General features: G+C 47.1%; 2 protein-coding genes across 2 annotated transcripts; both read right to left on the bottom strand.

The window, feature by feature from the left end:
* Positions 1-2,592: 2,592 nt before the first annotated feature.
* LOC119286284 lies at positions 2,593-3,872 on the bottom strand. Its single transcript, XM_037565659.1, has 2 exons — positions 3,180-3,872; positions 2,593-3,088 (listed from the first exon to the last, which is right to left on the bottom strand). Exons 1-2 carry the CDS (start codon positions 3,634-3,636, stop codon positions 2,892-2,894), a joined length of 654 nt encoding a protein of 217 aa, XP_037421556.1. The 5' UTR covers positions 3,637-3,872; the 3' UTR covers positions 2,593-2,891.
* Positions 3,873-7,408: 3,536 nt separating this feature from the next.
* On the bottom strand, positions 7,409-16,027 carry LOC119286282. The gene is made up of 9 exons (XM_037565658.1): positions 15,126-16,027; positions 12,795-12,980; positions 12,047-12,139; positions 11,589-11,771; positions 11,381-11,483; positions 11,114-11,299; positions 9,402-10,369; positions 8,618-9,066; positions 7,409-8,004 (listed from the first exon to the last, which is right to left on the bottom strand). The coding sequence occupies exons 1-9, from the start codon at positions 15,354-15,356 to the stop codon at positions 7,947-7,949; spliced, it is 2,457 nt and encodes an 818-aa protein (XP_037421555.1). The 5' UTR covers positions 15,357-16,027; the 3' UTR covers positions 7,409-7,946.
* Positions 16,028-17,815: the final 1,788 nt, after the last annotated feature.

Below are 17,815 nucleotides of genomic sequence, written 5' to 3'. Positions count from 1 at the left end.
ATGTGTGGTTACTTGCAGCTCTGGCGGCCACTTAGCCGCCCACGGGACCGGGAGGCCATCAACACCCTCCTCGCCGACCTTCGATCGATGGCCTTCCACGTGGCGCCCCCGCTGCCGCCGCCTCCTCCGGGGCCCGACTAGTCCCGTTGTCTGGGCTGCTGTGTGTGAGAGTTTTTCTGTTTTCAGGGCTTGTTGAGCTGTGCCCTCAGCATTAACCCTTTGCTACCTCTTTGTGTTGAGACTTGTGTGTGTGTGAACCTTGTTGGATGTTTGGCTTGAGCAATTTGCTTTATAATATAAAGCGGGACGAAAGCCCTTTTCAGTTAAAACAAGCATGCAACCAAACAACATGTGTGCGTTTCTTCTCAACCCGGCTGAGAAGTATGTAGGCAAACAAACTATACCCAAAATATGGGTTTTAACATGTATTCACCCAGTCAAGGGCAACTCACTCATATATAGAGTCTTGTTAAAGAAGAAAATCTACCTGTCATCCAGAAAGTACAAATTTGGCAGATTTTCATAGCAGCCTTAAGCTAAGCAATCAGTACCACCACTAGCACCCAATCCATCGAAGGAAATGAGTAGGGTGGTTGGTTGAGCGAGCGCAGGAAATTGATTGAGCATCTGGACGCGGTGGGTCGCCGCGTCGCAATAATGCCACGACGAGCATACTCTATGTCCATGTCTTCAGATGTACTCCTACGTGTTGATCCATGATGGGTCACTGCCACGCCCCGTCCGCATCTCACACCACCACCTATCGAGCATTCGACCTCGAGCCACCGCATACTCTGTTCTTTCTTTGCCCGGCAAAGTTGATGTTTTCTTCTGGGCTGGCTGGGTAGATCACCATCTCTGGCTCAGGGATGACTCGGATGCTCATCGCCACATGGATGATGGCAAATCCGTCCGAGATATTCCAAACAAATCGACAACTTGCAGAATGTGGTGGACTAGATAGACAAGTAAAGCAGACGCCAACACAGGGACAGCCAAATTCAGTAACATCTACTGGGGCCGAGATACCCACGAAAAAAATTAGGCACATTATTTACTTTAAGAAACAAAAAATATAGACGCTCACAACATGCAAAAAGAAAAAGAGCAATAAAAATAGCCATTTTTTCAAAAAAAATCGCGGGGAATAAAAATAGTCATTGCAACAGGAAATTAAACTAGAGACTTATCATTGAAGCCTTATTTTTTGCGGAAAGGTGAAAACACAAATCCTTGAAAACGTCCCTGCTGAAATTAGAAAACACATCCAAATTGTCGGGAGTGACAAAGTCTTCTTTCTACCACACCCATCGATGGCGCGCCGTGAGCAAAACTTGTTGCTGTCTTTGGGCCACAGTCTCAATGGAGCAAACTTGTGTAAAAGCATGAGCTTGTAAAATCAGCGGAATAGAATTCATTAAACTATATAGAAACTCCTGATTTGAGTTAACAGAATTTTTAGGTGTGAATTATAGTGAAAAGGAATTCTTAGGAAAAGCCTCCGTTAAAATCCATGTATATGAATCAAAACAAACCACATAAAAAATTAAATAAATTTATTCTCTCCGTTTTTCTATGCAAAATAAAAATGAGACCATGAGCGAAAACGACAACTCACTAAGGTAGTGCCTCAAGCTGGGTTATGCAGGTAAAGGGGGGAAACAAATCACGAAAACAAAGGGAAAGCGACACGCTGTCTACAAGATAGAAGGATCTCGGTTCGCCATGATCATTGGAGCCTTGGTCTGTAGAGCTTATCGCAATGCTGCTCCCTTCATTTCATGTGACAGTGGCCAGGGTATTCTTTTTCCCCACCGTACACATTGGGTAAATTATATTCGTCTTTGCCGCCTCGTTGTGGATCCTTCTTAAAAACAAATTTGGCGACAGCGCCTCGTTGTGTATCCAGTTCGACACCATCCAGTCATTCGCGTAGGGAGTGGGGAGTGCCGGCTTGTCTGTTCGTTTTATTCTCCTAATTTTGTTTGGTGATGGCTGGTGAAGTGCATCTCGTGAGAAGCGATCAGGATATGACTCAGCTCCATATATGAAACAAATCAAAAGCGCGTCTGAACCCTTATTTTTTTCGACCATACGTGCGTGCATATACTACATCGCACGAGGAAACCGTGTCTTTGGTCCGCTTCCTGCACACTTCCATTGCCGTATTTTCTCTTCTCTTTTAAGAATTGAAGTGGTACCAACGGAAAGAATCTGTTGAATCTCGAGAACCCTTGTACTGAGGATAGGAAAATTGTATGGTGCTTGGTCTTGTCAAAAGTTGAATGGTAATCGAAGTCTACATCACAGAAAATTGGGAATATATCACGTCTAATAGGAATGATCGCCGGGGACAGGGAAGAAATGGTGTCTAAGTTTCTAGTGCACCTGGCCAAGGACGCGAACTTATGTGGACATTCTTCTGTCCGTTAAACAATCCCTCGAGATGAGTTCTCTATCCCGCATGCTCGTTTGCTAGTAATAGGCAGTGGAGGGTTCTAGGCGTACAAGCTAGGCACAATTGTTTCATCGCGCGCAGCTGGACATGTGAAGAGTAAATAGATCAAAATCATCACATTTGTGGCTAGGGTATCTCAAAACCATCATTTTTGTCAAAAATCATAAATGACCATCACTTTTGCGTCAAGTGAGTAACAAATCATACTAAATCAGACTTGAGTCGTGACTAACAACAAAACTACTAGGTGGGACCTATATGTCTGTGCTGATGTGGCAAAGACTAGTCCTAGTTGATGTTTGACTTGCTAAGGTGGACAGGGACCCACCTGTAAGCCACACCTCTTATCTCCTCTCTCCTCTCCTTCCTTCCTACGTATTTCTCTTCTTGTCGCCGGCCCACTCCGGTGGGACAGACCCATTGCCGACTGTGATCAACCCTGTGGCCGCCGCCCGTCCTGCCCTCGGCCGAGGCAGAGGCCACCGTCGCCGTTGCTGGCCACGGTTGAGCCTGTGGTCGCGACCCGTCCTACTCGAGCCGAGGCAGAGGCCACCGTCGCCATTGCCGGTTGTGGTTGAGCCTGAGGCCTCTGCCTCGCCGGCGCAAGCACTGGATCACACTCCCCCCATCCTGAGCGAGAAGTAGAAGCAAGCGGCGTGAGCAGGTAGCAAATGGATGCGGGAGCAGGCGGATCGACCGAAACGGGAGCGACGACGTTGACCTGCTGCTGGCCGGGGCAGATTGATTCCTTCGCGTACCACCGTGTTGCGGGCGGCTCGGGCGGCAGGCTCCTGCCTTGCCCTAGACCTTCCCCGCCTCCCTACGCTCTGGATCTGGTCGTTCCCCGCGCCGCCGGAGTCAAAATCGTTGGTAGTGCTGGGGTAGTCGTCGGTGACGGGCCCCAATTTTTCTTGTGCGCGTGCGGCGCGACGAGGCCCTAGCACACCGCCTCCAGCACAGGTGCGGCGAGGGCGCTCCACCACAGGGCACCACCATGAGCGCGGGCGCGACCAGGCCATCCCGGCGGGCGCCGCGAGCACGGGCCTGCACATGGCGTTCCACGACGACGTGCGCAGCCAGGGCCTCCCGGCGGGCGCTGCAAGCACGGGGGCGGCCAGAGCTTGGCGTGACCATCGACCAACAAGGGCGGCGTGCAGTGCAGTGGCGTTCCTGTCCATGTGGAGAGGAAGAAAATTAAGAGGGGAAAATAAAATGTGTGGCTGACATATGGGACTCTGTCCAACTCAGCAGGTCAACACATTGATTAGGATTAGTCTTCGCCAGAACAGCTTGATAGATAGGTCCCACCTGTCAATTTTGTTGTTAGACACTGCTCAGTTTGGAATTAGTGCATTTTGTTATTCACTTCACGCAGAAGTGATGGTTTTTTGTGATTTTTGACAAAAAGCAATGGTTTTGAAGTATCCTTGTCACAAATGTGGTGGTTTTGAGTAATTTATTCACATGCGAACGAGCTGGCACAGAAGGTAAATGCGAGCGATGATGAATGCCATCTGACTAGTAAAAAGGGTGACGAGAGTATCTGGTGCTATCAAGACTTAGATGCTACCGTGATACGGGCATCTGGGCCGTCGGATTCTTAGATCAGACGGCATCCGGGAGCTGTTGGATCTGCTGGACCTATACACAATTTTTAGACTCCTCGTAGGCTTTTTTGCAACTGTTGTAGAGTTGTTGAGAGCCGTCTGATATGAAAATCCGACGGCCCAAAAGCTTATATCACGGTAGCACCTAAAGGTTGGTAGCACTAGATATTTTCCCGACTTGAGCGGACGGTGTATGGTGATAGGTGGTGGGCCACAACAACTTTTGGCACGTCGGGATGTGACAAAAGAAACACCGCCATTGTTCCATCCTGTATAGGTGTGCATGTTCTGGTAACACCATGCGTTAATCTTGCCATTCCCAGACAGAGGGGTGTGCGACCTGTGCAGGAGGACTGGGCATTCGGTTTAACCGAACCGTTCGGTTCGGTTCTGGTGGGTGTGCGTCTGTCTGGCTCTCGGGGAAGATCAGTAAGAGCATCTCCAGTTGTTGAACCCTTAGGCCGCATAAAAATCGCCCCCTGGGGGCGAGCCGGCGATACAATCGGCGTTGGGGGCGGTTTTGCGTCCAGCCGTCGCCCCCAAGCGCTGAAATTGGCTCACTTTTCAGTCTCATTTCGGCGAATAAAAGGCCCATATGGGCGAGAATAGGCCCATATTCGGCGTGGTTTGCCGTGTCTCGGCGTTCAATTATCAACACATTTTTTTCTTATCACATATTTCATCACAGAAAAATCAAATACTTCAACAAAATAGTATAACAACAAAAAGTTCAATACAAATTATATAGTTCAACAAATAAAAACTCATATTTCATCACACGTCGCGCCCGTCGTCCCCCTTGAGCCTTCATAGGTGCTCAATCAGATCTTTCTGCAGTTGATGATGCACATGTGGGTCTCGGATCTCCTGACGCATACTGAGATAGGCAGTGCAGGTTGCCGGTAGCTGGTGATCAACTTCGGCTAGAGGACCCTGCCTGTAGTATGGTTCAGTGTCAAACACTGGGTCTTATTGCTCGCTCTCGATGATCATGTTGTGCAAGATGACACAGCAAGTCATAATATCCCACATTTGATCTTTGGACCAGGTCTGAGCGGGGTACCGGACAACAGCAAATCGAGATTGGAGCACACCAAATGCCCGCTCGACATCCTTCCTGCAAACCTCCTGAATCTTCGCAAACCAGGCGTTCTTGCCTCCTGGCACAGGGTTTGAGATCGTCTTCACAAATGTCGACCATCTCGGATAGATGCCATCAGCTAGATAGTACCCCTTGTTGTAGTGCCGCCCATTGATCTCAAAGATCACCGGAGGAGAATGACCTTCAACAAGCTTAGCAAAGACAGGAGAGCACTACAACACGTTGATGTCATTGTGAGTTCCTGGCATACCAAAGAAGGAGTGCCAAATCCAGAGGTCATGTGTGGCCACCGCCTCAAGTACCACACTGCAACCGTCTTTGGCGCCTTTGTACATCCCCTGCCAAGCAAATGGGCAATTCTTCCATTTTCAATGCATGCAGTCGATGCTTCCAAGCATCCCAGGAAATCCTCTTACTGCATTCTGTGCTAGGATCCGAGCAGTGTCTTCCGCATTGGGTGTTCTCAAGTATTGCGGTCCAAACACTGCCACCACTGTCCGACAGAACTTATAGAAACACTCTATGCTGGTGGACTCGGCCATGCGCCCATAATTGTCGAGTGAATCACCGGAAGCTCCGTATGCAAGCATCCTCATCGCTGTCGTGCACTTCTGGATGGAGGTGAATCCAAGGGCGCCGGTGCAATCCATCTTGCACTTGAAGTAGTTGTTGAACTCCCGGATGGAATTCACAATCCTGAGGAAGAGCTTTCGGCTCATCCGATAACGGCGCCGAAATGTTTTCTCGCCGTGAAGTGGAGCATTGGCAAAGTAGTCGGAGTAGAGCATGCTGTAGCATTCGAGACAATGTCGGTTCTTTGCTTTCACCCGCCCCGGCGCCGAGCCACCTCGCCGCGGCTTTTCATTGCTCGCCGGCAGCTGGGCGAGGGCGGCGAGCACCATGAGATGCTCTTCTTCCTGGACGTCGGCCTCGGCTTCCTCCTCCAGCAGCGCGGCGAGCGCTTCCTCGTCATCCGAGTCCATCGCTGATGCAGGCAAATCGCCGAACACCTTGCGGCCGGTGGGCGTGTACCCGCCGCTAAACTGCACCTCCGTGGCCGGAAACGACGGCCGGAAACGCACAACTGCTGTTGGAGGGGCTGTCGTGGCGAAGCTCTGCTATTTTTCCGGCGGAGAATGGCTATCTAGCGGTGAAGGGCGGCGGGCGGCGCCGGGATATAGCTAGTGGCGGCCGAGGGCGCGGTGGTGGGAGGCGAGTTGGGAAAGAAAATCTTGACTTTTCCCCTGACGGTGTGGGCCAGCCGCGCTTTTCCCTTGCGCCGGAGCCCCCAATTGCCCCCCAGTGCGCCGGGTTCGGCCTGTGACCGCCGAGCGGAAAAAATGGCGGAACCGACGATTTCGGCGTTCTGGGGACGCGACTGAGGCGTTTTTTTGGCGCCAGCGCCGAAAAAAGTAGCCTGGGCGGGCCTGTTGAGGGCGCGGCTGGAGATGCTCTAAATGATGCATACTAGAGCTCTCAGAAACAGCTATAAAAGAGCTGGCGCTCTCTCTCTCTCTCTCTCTTGAACACAAGAGCTGGCGCTCTCTCTCTCACACACACAAGAGCTGGCTTTCTCTGTGAAGTTATGTTCAGATGCCTAAATCAAATGTAACATCGAATGCTATGCTACTGCTGCTGTTATTTATGCATGACTCTTTGCAAGACGCGTTGATGCATTCCACAATGACTTCGGTCTGGTCTTTCAGCTGTCGCTTCTTTTTCCACCACTATCAATTTGACTGGTTGGTCAGTACGTAGTACTGCCTCCGCCCCCAGAATAAGTGACTCCAGACGAAGGGAGTAATATGCATATACGCTTGGTCTCCTGGAGCTGGCGCCTGGTGCACCAGCGCATTTGCAGATCATATATGAATTCCAGGGGCCTACCAAAGCTTAGTCTGAATAAGATTGTGTGACGGTGAGAGCACACTAGTGTAGCAGACGCATGCATCGTGGACTACCGGACTTTGACTTGGGTAGGCCGTACTGGACTCGCTCACAGCCTCCATCCTCCTGCTGTGATAACCATGGACTGGACCGCCAGGAACAAGACGCTGCGATGAGCGCCCAACCTCTCAAGCTTCTTCAGAGCTTTCAATCAATCTGACAGAGCCTCCACTCTCGAGAACCAGCATCATGATTTTTCTTCTGCATCATGATTTTCTCCCCTGCTTCGTCTAAAATCTACAGTACGAACGATATGGTAGTAGAACACAAGCACAAGAACAAGGGTAGACATTGGTCGCAACGGTGATGAAGCACAACTATGACTATCTCTGGTTAATTTTCCGACCAACTGTAAATCTAACATCACATACAGTTTTAACTCTGTACCTACCAATTTCATCAAGCATCTACTGTTACTTCAGGCAAGGGGCCTTCCAACACAAAGGCCTCTCCGAGAACCAGACAGATTACACTATCACCACAAAACAACACAAGCTAGGCTAGCTCTTTTTCTTCCCCCCAACAAAGTATCTACATGGCACAGACAGAGATTAAGCTGTGCTTATTCTTTCTTTTCCTCTTCTTTTCTTTTTTGAGGGAAATGGGGGGACACCATGAGATTCCAGTCACAGCAGCGCAGGCTGCGTTCCGGCGGCATGGTGAAAATCTGACGACGACTTGGGAACGACAAGTTAAAGTCAGGATGTACATGATGGTGAATTATTTTGTAGATTAACCCTCTGCTATTGCCGCACCGGGTGTGCACAATGTAGCGGCATCTTTCTCTTGGCTTGACATGTCTTTGGTACATGATGGTCAACTATGTCTTGCGTCAGCTGGAGAGTGGCGGGAAATCTCCGTTGTCCTTAAGATGATATGGCCCACCATTCCTGCAAATTGTACATACGCGATTACCAATTGTGAATGATTCAATGCTGAAAGCATACAAGTTAAAGGTGAATGCGGCAACAAACAAGACAAGAGAAATGCATGAATGCCATATACCAATCAGAAGCCTACAGGGGATGGCACATGTTAAACTGCCCAGTCTTTAACCATACTACTGGGATGATCAATAATCAACATTATCCCAAAGGAAAGACATAACAGACAGGAGCGATGAAGATTAATGTAACATAAGAGTGGACGGGTTCGGCCATGCTAATTAGGAGTATCCCAAAGGAAAGACATTAACACACAAAACAGAAGCGATGAAGATTAACGTGGACGGTCCTTTTAGTGAAGTACGGAAAATAGCGGGCACTGGTTTTTAGTAATGTGGGAGAGCAAGGGCAGACCATAATACAGTGATCTGGATAATGACCATACTAATATATTTTGCAGAAGCTCTGACCTAACACTAAAAGTATATTGAAGGAAGTGCGTGTCAATAGATAATAATCCAGCTGTAACATCTAAAGATAAAGCTACCAGCTAGGTGGCCCTCCCATGAAAGAGACGGTGTTAATACTTTTGACGACTAAAGTAATGCATCATACGTACCTCATCCGATTAGAACCCTTTCCAGGATTTAATGCTGAAGACACAGGGCTTACAGGTGCAGAAGATTGACTGTTGGCGGCAGAACTAGATTTGCTAGGATGGTCTTGAGAAGTACCCTTAACTTCCAAAGGCAATGCCCCCAAAGTCCCAAATTCAAGTTTATTGTCTTGTGGGTGAATAAAACCATTGCGATGAATACCATCCCTTGGAGCCCGGGGGGATGGAGATGATAATGGTATATTCAACGGGGAGGGAATTCCATGATCACTTGCACCAGGAATGTAAATCTGCAATGGTGGCACTGGCACTTGCCTCCATTCCTCCGACAGCACCATATCTGAAGGCATATCCATTCTGGGATAGCGGTGAGCCCTGTGATAGTGATTTGGATGGAAACTATGTCTTCCTCTTTCCCCTCGTCCAGCAGGTGGCCTGTCCTTGCACAAAGTCTGCAATATCCAAAAAGACAGACAAACTCAGGGAAAACACAAGACAGACAAGCCGAAACAACACAAATGCGCATTAACCTTGCAAAAGTAACCTAATTCTGCAACAGAAACATAAAAGTAGTAGGATTATTTTTCAGCCTCATGTACAGAAGGTACAGTAACTCCAATAAGGAAATTATTCAAGTACACAGGAAAAGTAGTAGTGGTTCATCTCAGTATCTACATATGCATAAACGTGAAATAAAATGAATATGTAGGGAAATGCCAGATGTAGTGAATTTCAATGTGACTTCAAGTTGTATATAAGCATAATAATGTACAAAAAGGGAACATACTGGGTCAGGAAAGTAGGTGCCTGTTCCACGAGCTCGCATAGTATCATCCGGTTGATAAAATGGTCTTACAACGAAATAGCCAGATGGATAAGAACCAGGGGATATTCCACTTGTACCAGCATAGCCATAACCATTTTTTCTGCTATGGCCATTTGGTGAGCGATTGTTCTGATATTGTGCAGGTGGTGGAGCAGGCATTTGATAGTAAACTTGATTAACCGGGTAATCATGGTTTACTGGGTAATCTTGTTGGCACCCTTGTGCATAGGAAAGATTATACAAATTTGTTCCGTGATCTCCAGCAAGATCTGATAAAATGTCATTGATTGCACCTCCATCACCACCTGCCTCTTTAATATGTGCCCCATTGCTATCTGAGTTCTTAGCTGGTGGTAAGCAGTTATCCACTGGATGTGAATTCTCATTGCGATACTTAGTTCCTGGGTACCCTTTCGATGTCATCCCATGGTGTGCCAAGTTTACATCATGATTGGCACCAACCTTCCCATTTCCTGGCTCATACAAGAGATGTGGTGCATAGAGAGCTTTCCCAGGTGACAAGGTTTCACTAGTTGATGGTGCAGTCTCACAGAAGTCACTGTTATTCCTCGTACTAATAGAACTTGTTACAGGATTTGAAACAGACTTCATTTCCTCATGCTCAACCATAGGATTTTGTTCTTTTTCCTTCAGAGACCCATGGTTATTGACATCTGAAATACTGATGCTGTTGAACTGATCAGATAGATCACCAAAAGAATTACGGTCTAAACCTTTGTTGTCTCTTTCAATATTGAAGTCCAGTGCAATGTCCTGCACATCTGGCCTTACCATAGTGTGATTTCGCTTCAATGTGTTCCTAAAAAACTGATTCACTTCAGGCACAGCAGAATTGATAGGCACTTGAAGGATCTTCCCCAGCTTCCGGGCACCAAGATCAAATGCACTGCGTATCCGATAGAAGTTACCTGCGCATCAGAGTGATATTAGGCCAGCAAATTAAAAAAATCTGCTATAAGCATCTTGGACAATAAACAGCAAAGCAACAGCTTAATGCACAAAAGTAACTGTGCAGCATACCATAATGCTTGTGGGTTGGGTTCAAACCACAACTATCCATGCAACATAAAATAAATCAATGCCATCAGTATCCAAGTTCTAGCTTATTATGCAGTGCAAGTGAGCACAGTGGTACTGCTTGGTTAAGTAGCTGAAAGTTTGCTTCTGTGCTGAACTGAAATAAATCTCTTGGCCCGCTGAGAAACAAAGCATGGACAAGCAGCAGCAAGAATGTAGCAAAAGCAAGACAGACCAAATAACACTAGTTGCAGTTAGTGGTAAAATTTAAAACAATCAAGTTTAGAGGAAGTAGATACAAAAACCCAAATTTAGACAAGCAAACATCAACAGTAAAGCTACGAAATGTGGGAAGCCAAATGCAACCACCCATTATGTGAGCTGATTATGTGAGCTGATGGTGAGATGATTATGCCCAAAAGCTGACCTCAGCTACATGCAATGCAAGTATTCAAATTTGACAAAAAAGAAGTCAACCCACATTCTTCCCCTGAGAGGCAGTGCTACTCACGAGACCAAAATGAATTCAAAGTTTAAGCATCAAGTCATTCTAAGTTGACTAAAGTTGCATGGCACAATTTCAAGCGCACTTTTCCTCTGTACAAACAAATTTCATGATGAAGCAGAGAAGAAACCTTTGCTGACACTACGCCCAAGATTGTTGTTCTGCTTCAGTGGATCCACTATGTTGAGAAATTTTCTTGAGAACAGTCGAGTATTTCTCTCAAAGTTCCTAGGGGGGACAGTAAACCTTTGTGCACATTCTTTGAGAAACTCCTCCCGCTTAAGGAAATCAACATCATGAGTGTCTGGTGCTTCGGCTGCGCAAGAAAAACTATGTGATGACCAATTATGACAACAAAATTTCAACCAAACGAACAGATCAGACTGCATTCACTTACAAACTAGCTCAGGTAAGGAAGACAATGGTACAGGACCATACAAGCTTATACCCTTGTTATCCCAGTCAAATTTGCTATAATAGTCCAGAAATCTATAGAGGACCTGCAGCAGAGGAAACAGTTATGTCACCCATGGGGTTGGAATTTGTGTAACCTAGGTCAGCAGCAATTTTACAAATGTGGAATACAAATTTAAGTCAGAACTTACAGCTAATGGACCATCCAAAGACTTGTGGAAAAGATGGAAAATATATAGCACCAATATCTCCAAGGCGTAGGTAGAAATTAAACCATGGTGGGCACCGAGAATGCGGCTTTCATAATAACACCAGGCTTTTATCAGCATTATGCTTTTCTTGAAAAGGTGTTTTTTTCCAAATCTTTCATCAACCTGTAAAACATAATGGTTATAAACATGCATGCCAATGAGCAGGCTGACTTAAGAAAACCTTTCACCCTAAGTCCTACTCCCTCTGTAAAGAAATATAAGAGCGTTTAATATAAGAGCGTTTAGATCACTAACGCTCTTGTATTTCTTTACAGAGGGAGTGCCACATAAGAAAGAGAAAGATTATTTTTATTGCATCAAATATAAGATAGAAGATAGATCTGTGCATTAAAGGAAAAAACACAATCGACAACATGTTTCAGCTTTTGAGATGTTACCTGCTCAAGAAAACAAAGCGTACAGAGTCCACCAATCTGATTGAACGAAATGTCTACAACAATATTTTGCACAAGGCATTTGACCAGCTTCACCTGCCATCGGAAAGACTTGTCATTTGAAACATTTGGACGATAAATACAGAATTGTTATGCGACAGCATGTCCACCACTGCACAATCCCTAGCAGTTCAATACAAAAGGTGACCTTCCAAAATGATCTATGATATCGATATATCCATGTGCACAGGAAGAACAAAGAAAAAATGCAGTCAACTACTGGACAGTACACTTGAATGCAGTCAACTACTCCCTCCGCCCCAAAATTCTTGTCTTAGATTTGTCTAGATACGGATGTATCATTTGTCTAGATATGGATGTATCTAATACTAAAACGAGACTTGATACATCCGTATTTAGACAAATCTAAGACAAGAATTTTGAGACGGAGGGAGTACTTATTTTATCATTGGCAGTATGCCACTAACATTGGGATATTCACATGTGTTATTGATACTGTATGCAAAGATGGATTATTTATTCTATTGTCACTAGTACCATGTATGGTAAGACAGAAATGTTTCGATGACATTGAAAGATAGCTGGATAAATTAAATATAAATGTACACTGCCTGACATTGTATAGAGTAAATAAAAAACAAGCATATGTCGGGAGTCATAGCAGCAACTTAGAAGCGTGTGAATTAGGTCTAATTGGTAATATTGAAAAAACACAGTCAAAGCGGCAAACCTCAGCATGGATATACTGGACATCCTTCACTTCAAACTCAGCATCTTTCCTCAGTTCTTCTGATTCCAGAACAGCGCGAACCTCATTTGCTAGGTTTTCATCAGAGCTTGTGGAACCAAATGCAGTCAAGTCGATATCTCCATCAGGAAGATATGTTTTCAGTGGAACAGATCCAAATGGAAACACCTATGTTTTCCACACAGAAAAGAAGAGGTTAATTGTATACTTCACATTCTGTCCAATTATTAAAAATAAGATGCACCAGTCTCGGCAGGGGAACAAAATCTCAAGCAATAATTATTTTCCCATTTGTGTACACGATGAAATCTGAGATTTCCAGGTTATCTATCTAAGACCATGTTGATACCTAATATAATAAATGGACTCTTCATAGAACAACTCACTGTGAACCTCTTGAAGAACTTTTATGTGTATACTTGTTTTGCTGTTTAGTGCACAAATCTGTACTTAATAACCGATACTCCATTTCTGTATAGAACAATTCATCTAAAGAGGACCCTGAAAGTGCAAACTTCAAGGTGTATAGAAAGTTGTACTGCACAACCTCCTCGTCGTCGATGCTAATGGTGAGGCGTATAGACAGCACAAACATCTGTGTCACAGAGATGACTCAAACACGTGCCAGAAGTGCCGATATTACTTGCATGTTTGTCATGTGATGTATCATCTAGCAAAAGCACTCGAGCATGCATGACACAAATAAGGAACCCTTCCAATCTACTGATTCTCACTATAAACCAAAATAAACGTACACGTGCCATTCATCTCAAGTTATGGCAACCACTCACCAGACCTCATGTGTTTCATATTAACAATAATCCAAAAACAACATATACCTAATAGGCAACATATATGCAAATATCACCTTACTCAAATTCATAAATATACCGATGAAGCCAGGACATGAAATTTCTTGCACGTGCAAATATAAAATAAGGGCACCAAAAGACCCGTGAGAGCCACATCATGAGAACGGTCACTAATTTACGTACGTATACAACCAACTGGCCACCCCAAGGTCAACAAAGTCGATGTTGTTCGATGCATTGCCCAGACACGTGTCATTCATCAATTCACACTCACATAAATAGACCACCATTAAACCATGCAACGTGAGAAACTAGAATGCATGCCCACTAATGGCATAAAAACATTTGGGCCCAATTAAAGCATGATAAATCTAGCTCTCCAGCACCATGAGAGCAGGATCTCTAATATACCAACTTATACATCAGTTTGGTGGCATCACCAGCGCTGGCGTTAAAAAACATATTTCAGCCATTAGCACATTACAGTAGAGTTAAACAAAAACTCAATCATAGTAACTATAAAATGAGCAGCAGCACTTCACAATTGCACCTAGCAGGTTATCCAGACAACATTTCCATGCCCTAAAGGATGAATCAGAACAAGTGTGAGGAATCCTCCTAAAACATCCCAAAACATCTACATAGACATGACCCGGAGACTGCGTCACATATAACTACAAGGGTATGGCACCCATGTCCTTGACGCACAAAGGGAAGTCAGGGAGTTTGGCGGCGCCCATGTCCTTGACGCAAAAAGGAAAGTCGGGGAGTTTGGCGGCATCACTAGTGATAGCATGATATAGCATAAAAAAATCACTTAGGGCATTATGGTAGAGCCAAACAGAATGGGAAGCATAGTAACTATGAAATGAGCAGCAGCACTTCACAATTGCACCTAGCAGGTTATCCAGACAACATTTCCATGCCCTAAAGGATGAATCAGAACAAGTGGGAGGAATCCTCCTAAAACATCCCAAGACATCTACATAGACATGACCCGGAGACTACGTCACATATAACTACAAGTGTATGGCACCCATGTCTTGACGCACAAAGGAAAGTCGAGGAGTTTGGCGGCACCCATGTCCTTGACGCAAAAGGGAAAGTCGGGGAGTTTGGCGGCATCACTAGCGATAGCATGATATAGCATAAAAAAATCACTTAGGGCATTATGGTAGAGCCAAACAGAACGGGAAGCATAGTAACTATGAAATGAGCAGCAGCACTGCCCAATTGCACCTAGCAGGTTATCCAGACAATATTTCCATGACCTAGAGTATGAATCCTAACAACTGCGAGGAATCCTCGTAATAAAACCATCGTAAGGCAGCCACATAGGCATGATCTGGAGAACGTCAGAGACAACTAACAAGGGTACAGCGCCGTGCCCATGTCCTTGATGCGCAAAGGAACACGGAGCTTGTAAGCAAACGATAGAGCAAGGCAAGCATAAGGGTTAGAGAATCAGAGCATGCGGAAAAAGAAGGGAGTAGCTGGTTACCTCGCAGCCGACGCTGCACCTGATGAGGCGCTGGACGTAGTGCACGACGGCGGCGCGGCGGTCCTCGGAGGAGACAGATGGCTGGATCCGGCCCACGACGGCGGCCGCGGCATCCTCGAAGGGCCGCCAGGCGCTGGCGGAGATCGAGGACGGGTCCGGGTTGGCCGCCGCCGCCGCCGCATGGTCGGGCTCCTGCACGAGCACCACGGCGCACTCGTGGATGTCGACCATGGGCGCCGGAGCTCGCTCGCTGGCTCGCTCCCTCGAAGCCCCCGCAGCCGCGACTCCTCGCACGTGGACGAGGCGCGGAGCAACCGCCCGACGTGGGCGAGACGTGCCGGGAGAGGCGACGCCGGACAACGGCGAGCCCCCGGAGGAGCGCGCGGCGGGGGCGGGACGATCGGCGAGGGCGGAGGGGAGGGGGTCGCGATCTGGTGGCGCCGGGCCGGCGGCGAGGGGACGGGAGGGGATAGGGACAGCGGGATTAGCGGAAAAAGGGAAGACGGAGAAGAAATGGATTTTTAATACGTGACGGGAGGAAAAAAGGATCAGGTTTTTCTCCCTCCCTCGCCCCCGCCCGCGGCTCGTCGCCTCTCCTCCCTGCTCCCGCGCCGCGCGTGAAGAGAGAGATAGAGAGACAAGGGGATGACGACGATGACGTGTTCTATATCCGCGTGCGCGAGGCTCGATCGGCACGCACGCAGCAGCGGAGGGAGGACCGAAGGAGGGGGAAAGGGGAAGACGAAGAAGAGAGGAGGAGGAGGCGGCTTGAAGCCAAGATTTCCTTTTCGTCCTTCTTTTCTTTTCTTTTTTATGCCTTTTCCTGTTGCCGGAGAAAAGATCTCTCCCTTTCCTTGTCCTGCTCCCAGTTCTTGATCGGCGGCGTCGCTCAGTTCGCTGCTAATGCTAATGGAGGCCGCGCCGTCGGGTCTTCTCTCTTGCCTTTGGATTGCGTCGTCGGTAAACTCTGGGGACAGTTGGGAGATGTGCGACCGTCGACCCACGGAGGAAGACTTTCAGGTCCCCCCCTTGTTGGTGGAAGCTGCGTCGCTTCAAACCCATGCACCAAAATAGAATGCACTGACTACTTCATGATCATAGTAATAGCCACCGATTGGCCATGGTTTTATGGTTTTCTGGTATTCAATCCCTCCGTACTCTGTGGCCAACACTCTAGATTTTCTATGGACGGTTTGTTACTATGCAGCGGTGGGTGGAGAATATGGAGTGCGGCATTGGGTGTTATTAGTTCTAAAGGCAAATGGTACAGTAGGCAAGTAGCCAGTTCACATGGTAAAAATGGTGGGTGGTAAGTTGCCGCCGACATGGCTATTAATATTGCCATGCAGACGTGTTGTATCCTCTATGTATGTGATGTGTCCTAGCATGCTCTTGAGGGGAAAAAAGCATGCTCTATATACCGGAAACGATAACTGACTAACGTCAGATGTTTGATGACTCCCGGCGAACACTCTGCGAGCTGTTGGGTGTTCCGCACGAATCTCCCTGTGTGGCGGCTAGATGACTCGGCTGGAGCGAACCGTTCACTCATTCGTTTCGTCGTGGGATGTTTCTCGTAGCCCCAACCACATGAAAACGTCATTGAGTGGGCCACATCATTGACTAGGTGAGGGGCGGGAAGACACATACACTTCGTGACTACGTCGTCGTCTTCCTCCCCTTTCCATTTCTCACCTTGGTCGTCGCCCCTCTCCGCTCAAGCTTCGGCCACCACTACCTTCTTCGCCGAGCTCCGACCACCACCATCATTAATTAAGCGTATGCGGGCGGCTACGAACTACAGATGCTATCGAACCACAGAAGAAGATCACAGCGGCCAGACCAAGCCTGCATCTACACGGCTCTAGGTCGTCTCTCCCCGCCACCCCATCCTCCATATGGGATCGTCCCCATGGTCCCCTGCTACTGATCCTCCCTCACCCCCCATCGTCCCTCTGGTTGTGTAGCCTTCCATCGCCGATGGCATCGACTTTTACGGCACAAGGGTGGTCAAGCGGCGGGTGGCGGCTGCAACAACGGGTGTCGGGGTGGGCGGTCCTGCTGGTGAGTCTGTCGCTGTTGATACCTACTACCTCTCCTCTTTGGTGGCCACAAAGAGGATATGGCGCAGTGCGTTTCTATAGTCCGCCCACTGCGATTTCATGGTCACACGAGTGGTGGCACTGGTCCACCAAGATGTGTGACGATCCACCCACGGAGGAAAACTTTCAAGCCCCCCTGTTGGTGGAAACTGCATTGCTTCAAACCCATGTACCAAAATAGAATGCACTAACAACTTCATTATCATAGTAATAGCCATCGATTGGCTATGGTTTTATGGTTTTCTAATATCCCACAGACTCATGGCCAATGACTCTAGATTTATATGGACAGTTTGTTGATATGTAGTGGTGGACAGAGCGTGTGGAGTGTGGCATTGGTGTTAGTTCTCGAGGCAAATGATATGTTAAGTAAGTAGCCAGGTCAAAAATGATGGGCAGTAAGTTGCCGCCAACAGACATGACTATTAAAATTGTCAAGCAGACATGCTCTATATACATGCTACGTCCTGGCATGCTCTTGAAATAAAACATGCTCTATATAAAGGCTTTTTTTGTCTGACTCATGGTTTATTTATACTTATGACTGGCAACTGATGATTCAATTCGTTCGTGCTTCAACAATAAACA

The sequence above is a fragment of the Triticum dicoccoides genome, chromosome 4A (assembly GCF_002162155.2).
Source record: "Triticum dicoccoides isolate Atlit2015 ecotype Zavitan chromosome 4A, WEW_v2.0, whole genome shotgun sequence".
NCBI lineage: Eukaryota > Viridiplantae > Streptophyta > Magnoliopsida > Poales > Poaceae > Triticum > Triticum dicoccoides.
The sequence above is the reverse complement of the archived record's forward strand: the minus strand, read 5'-3'. Positions and strand labels throughout refer to the sequence as shown.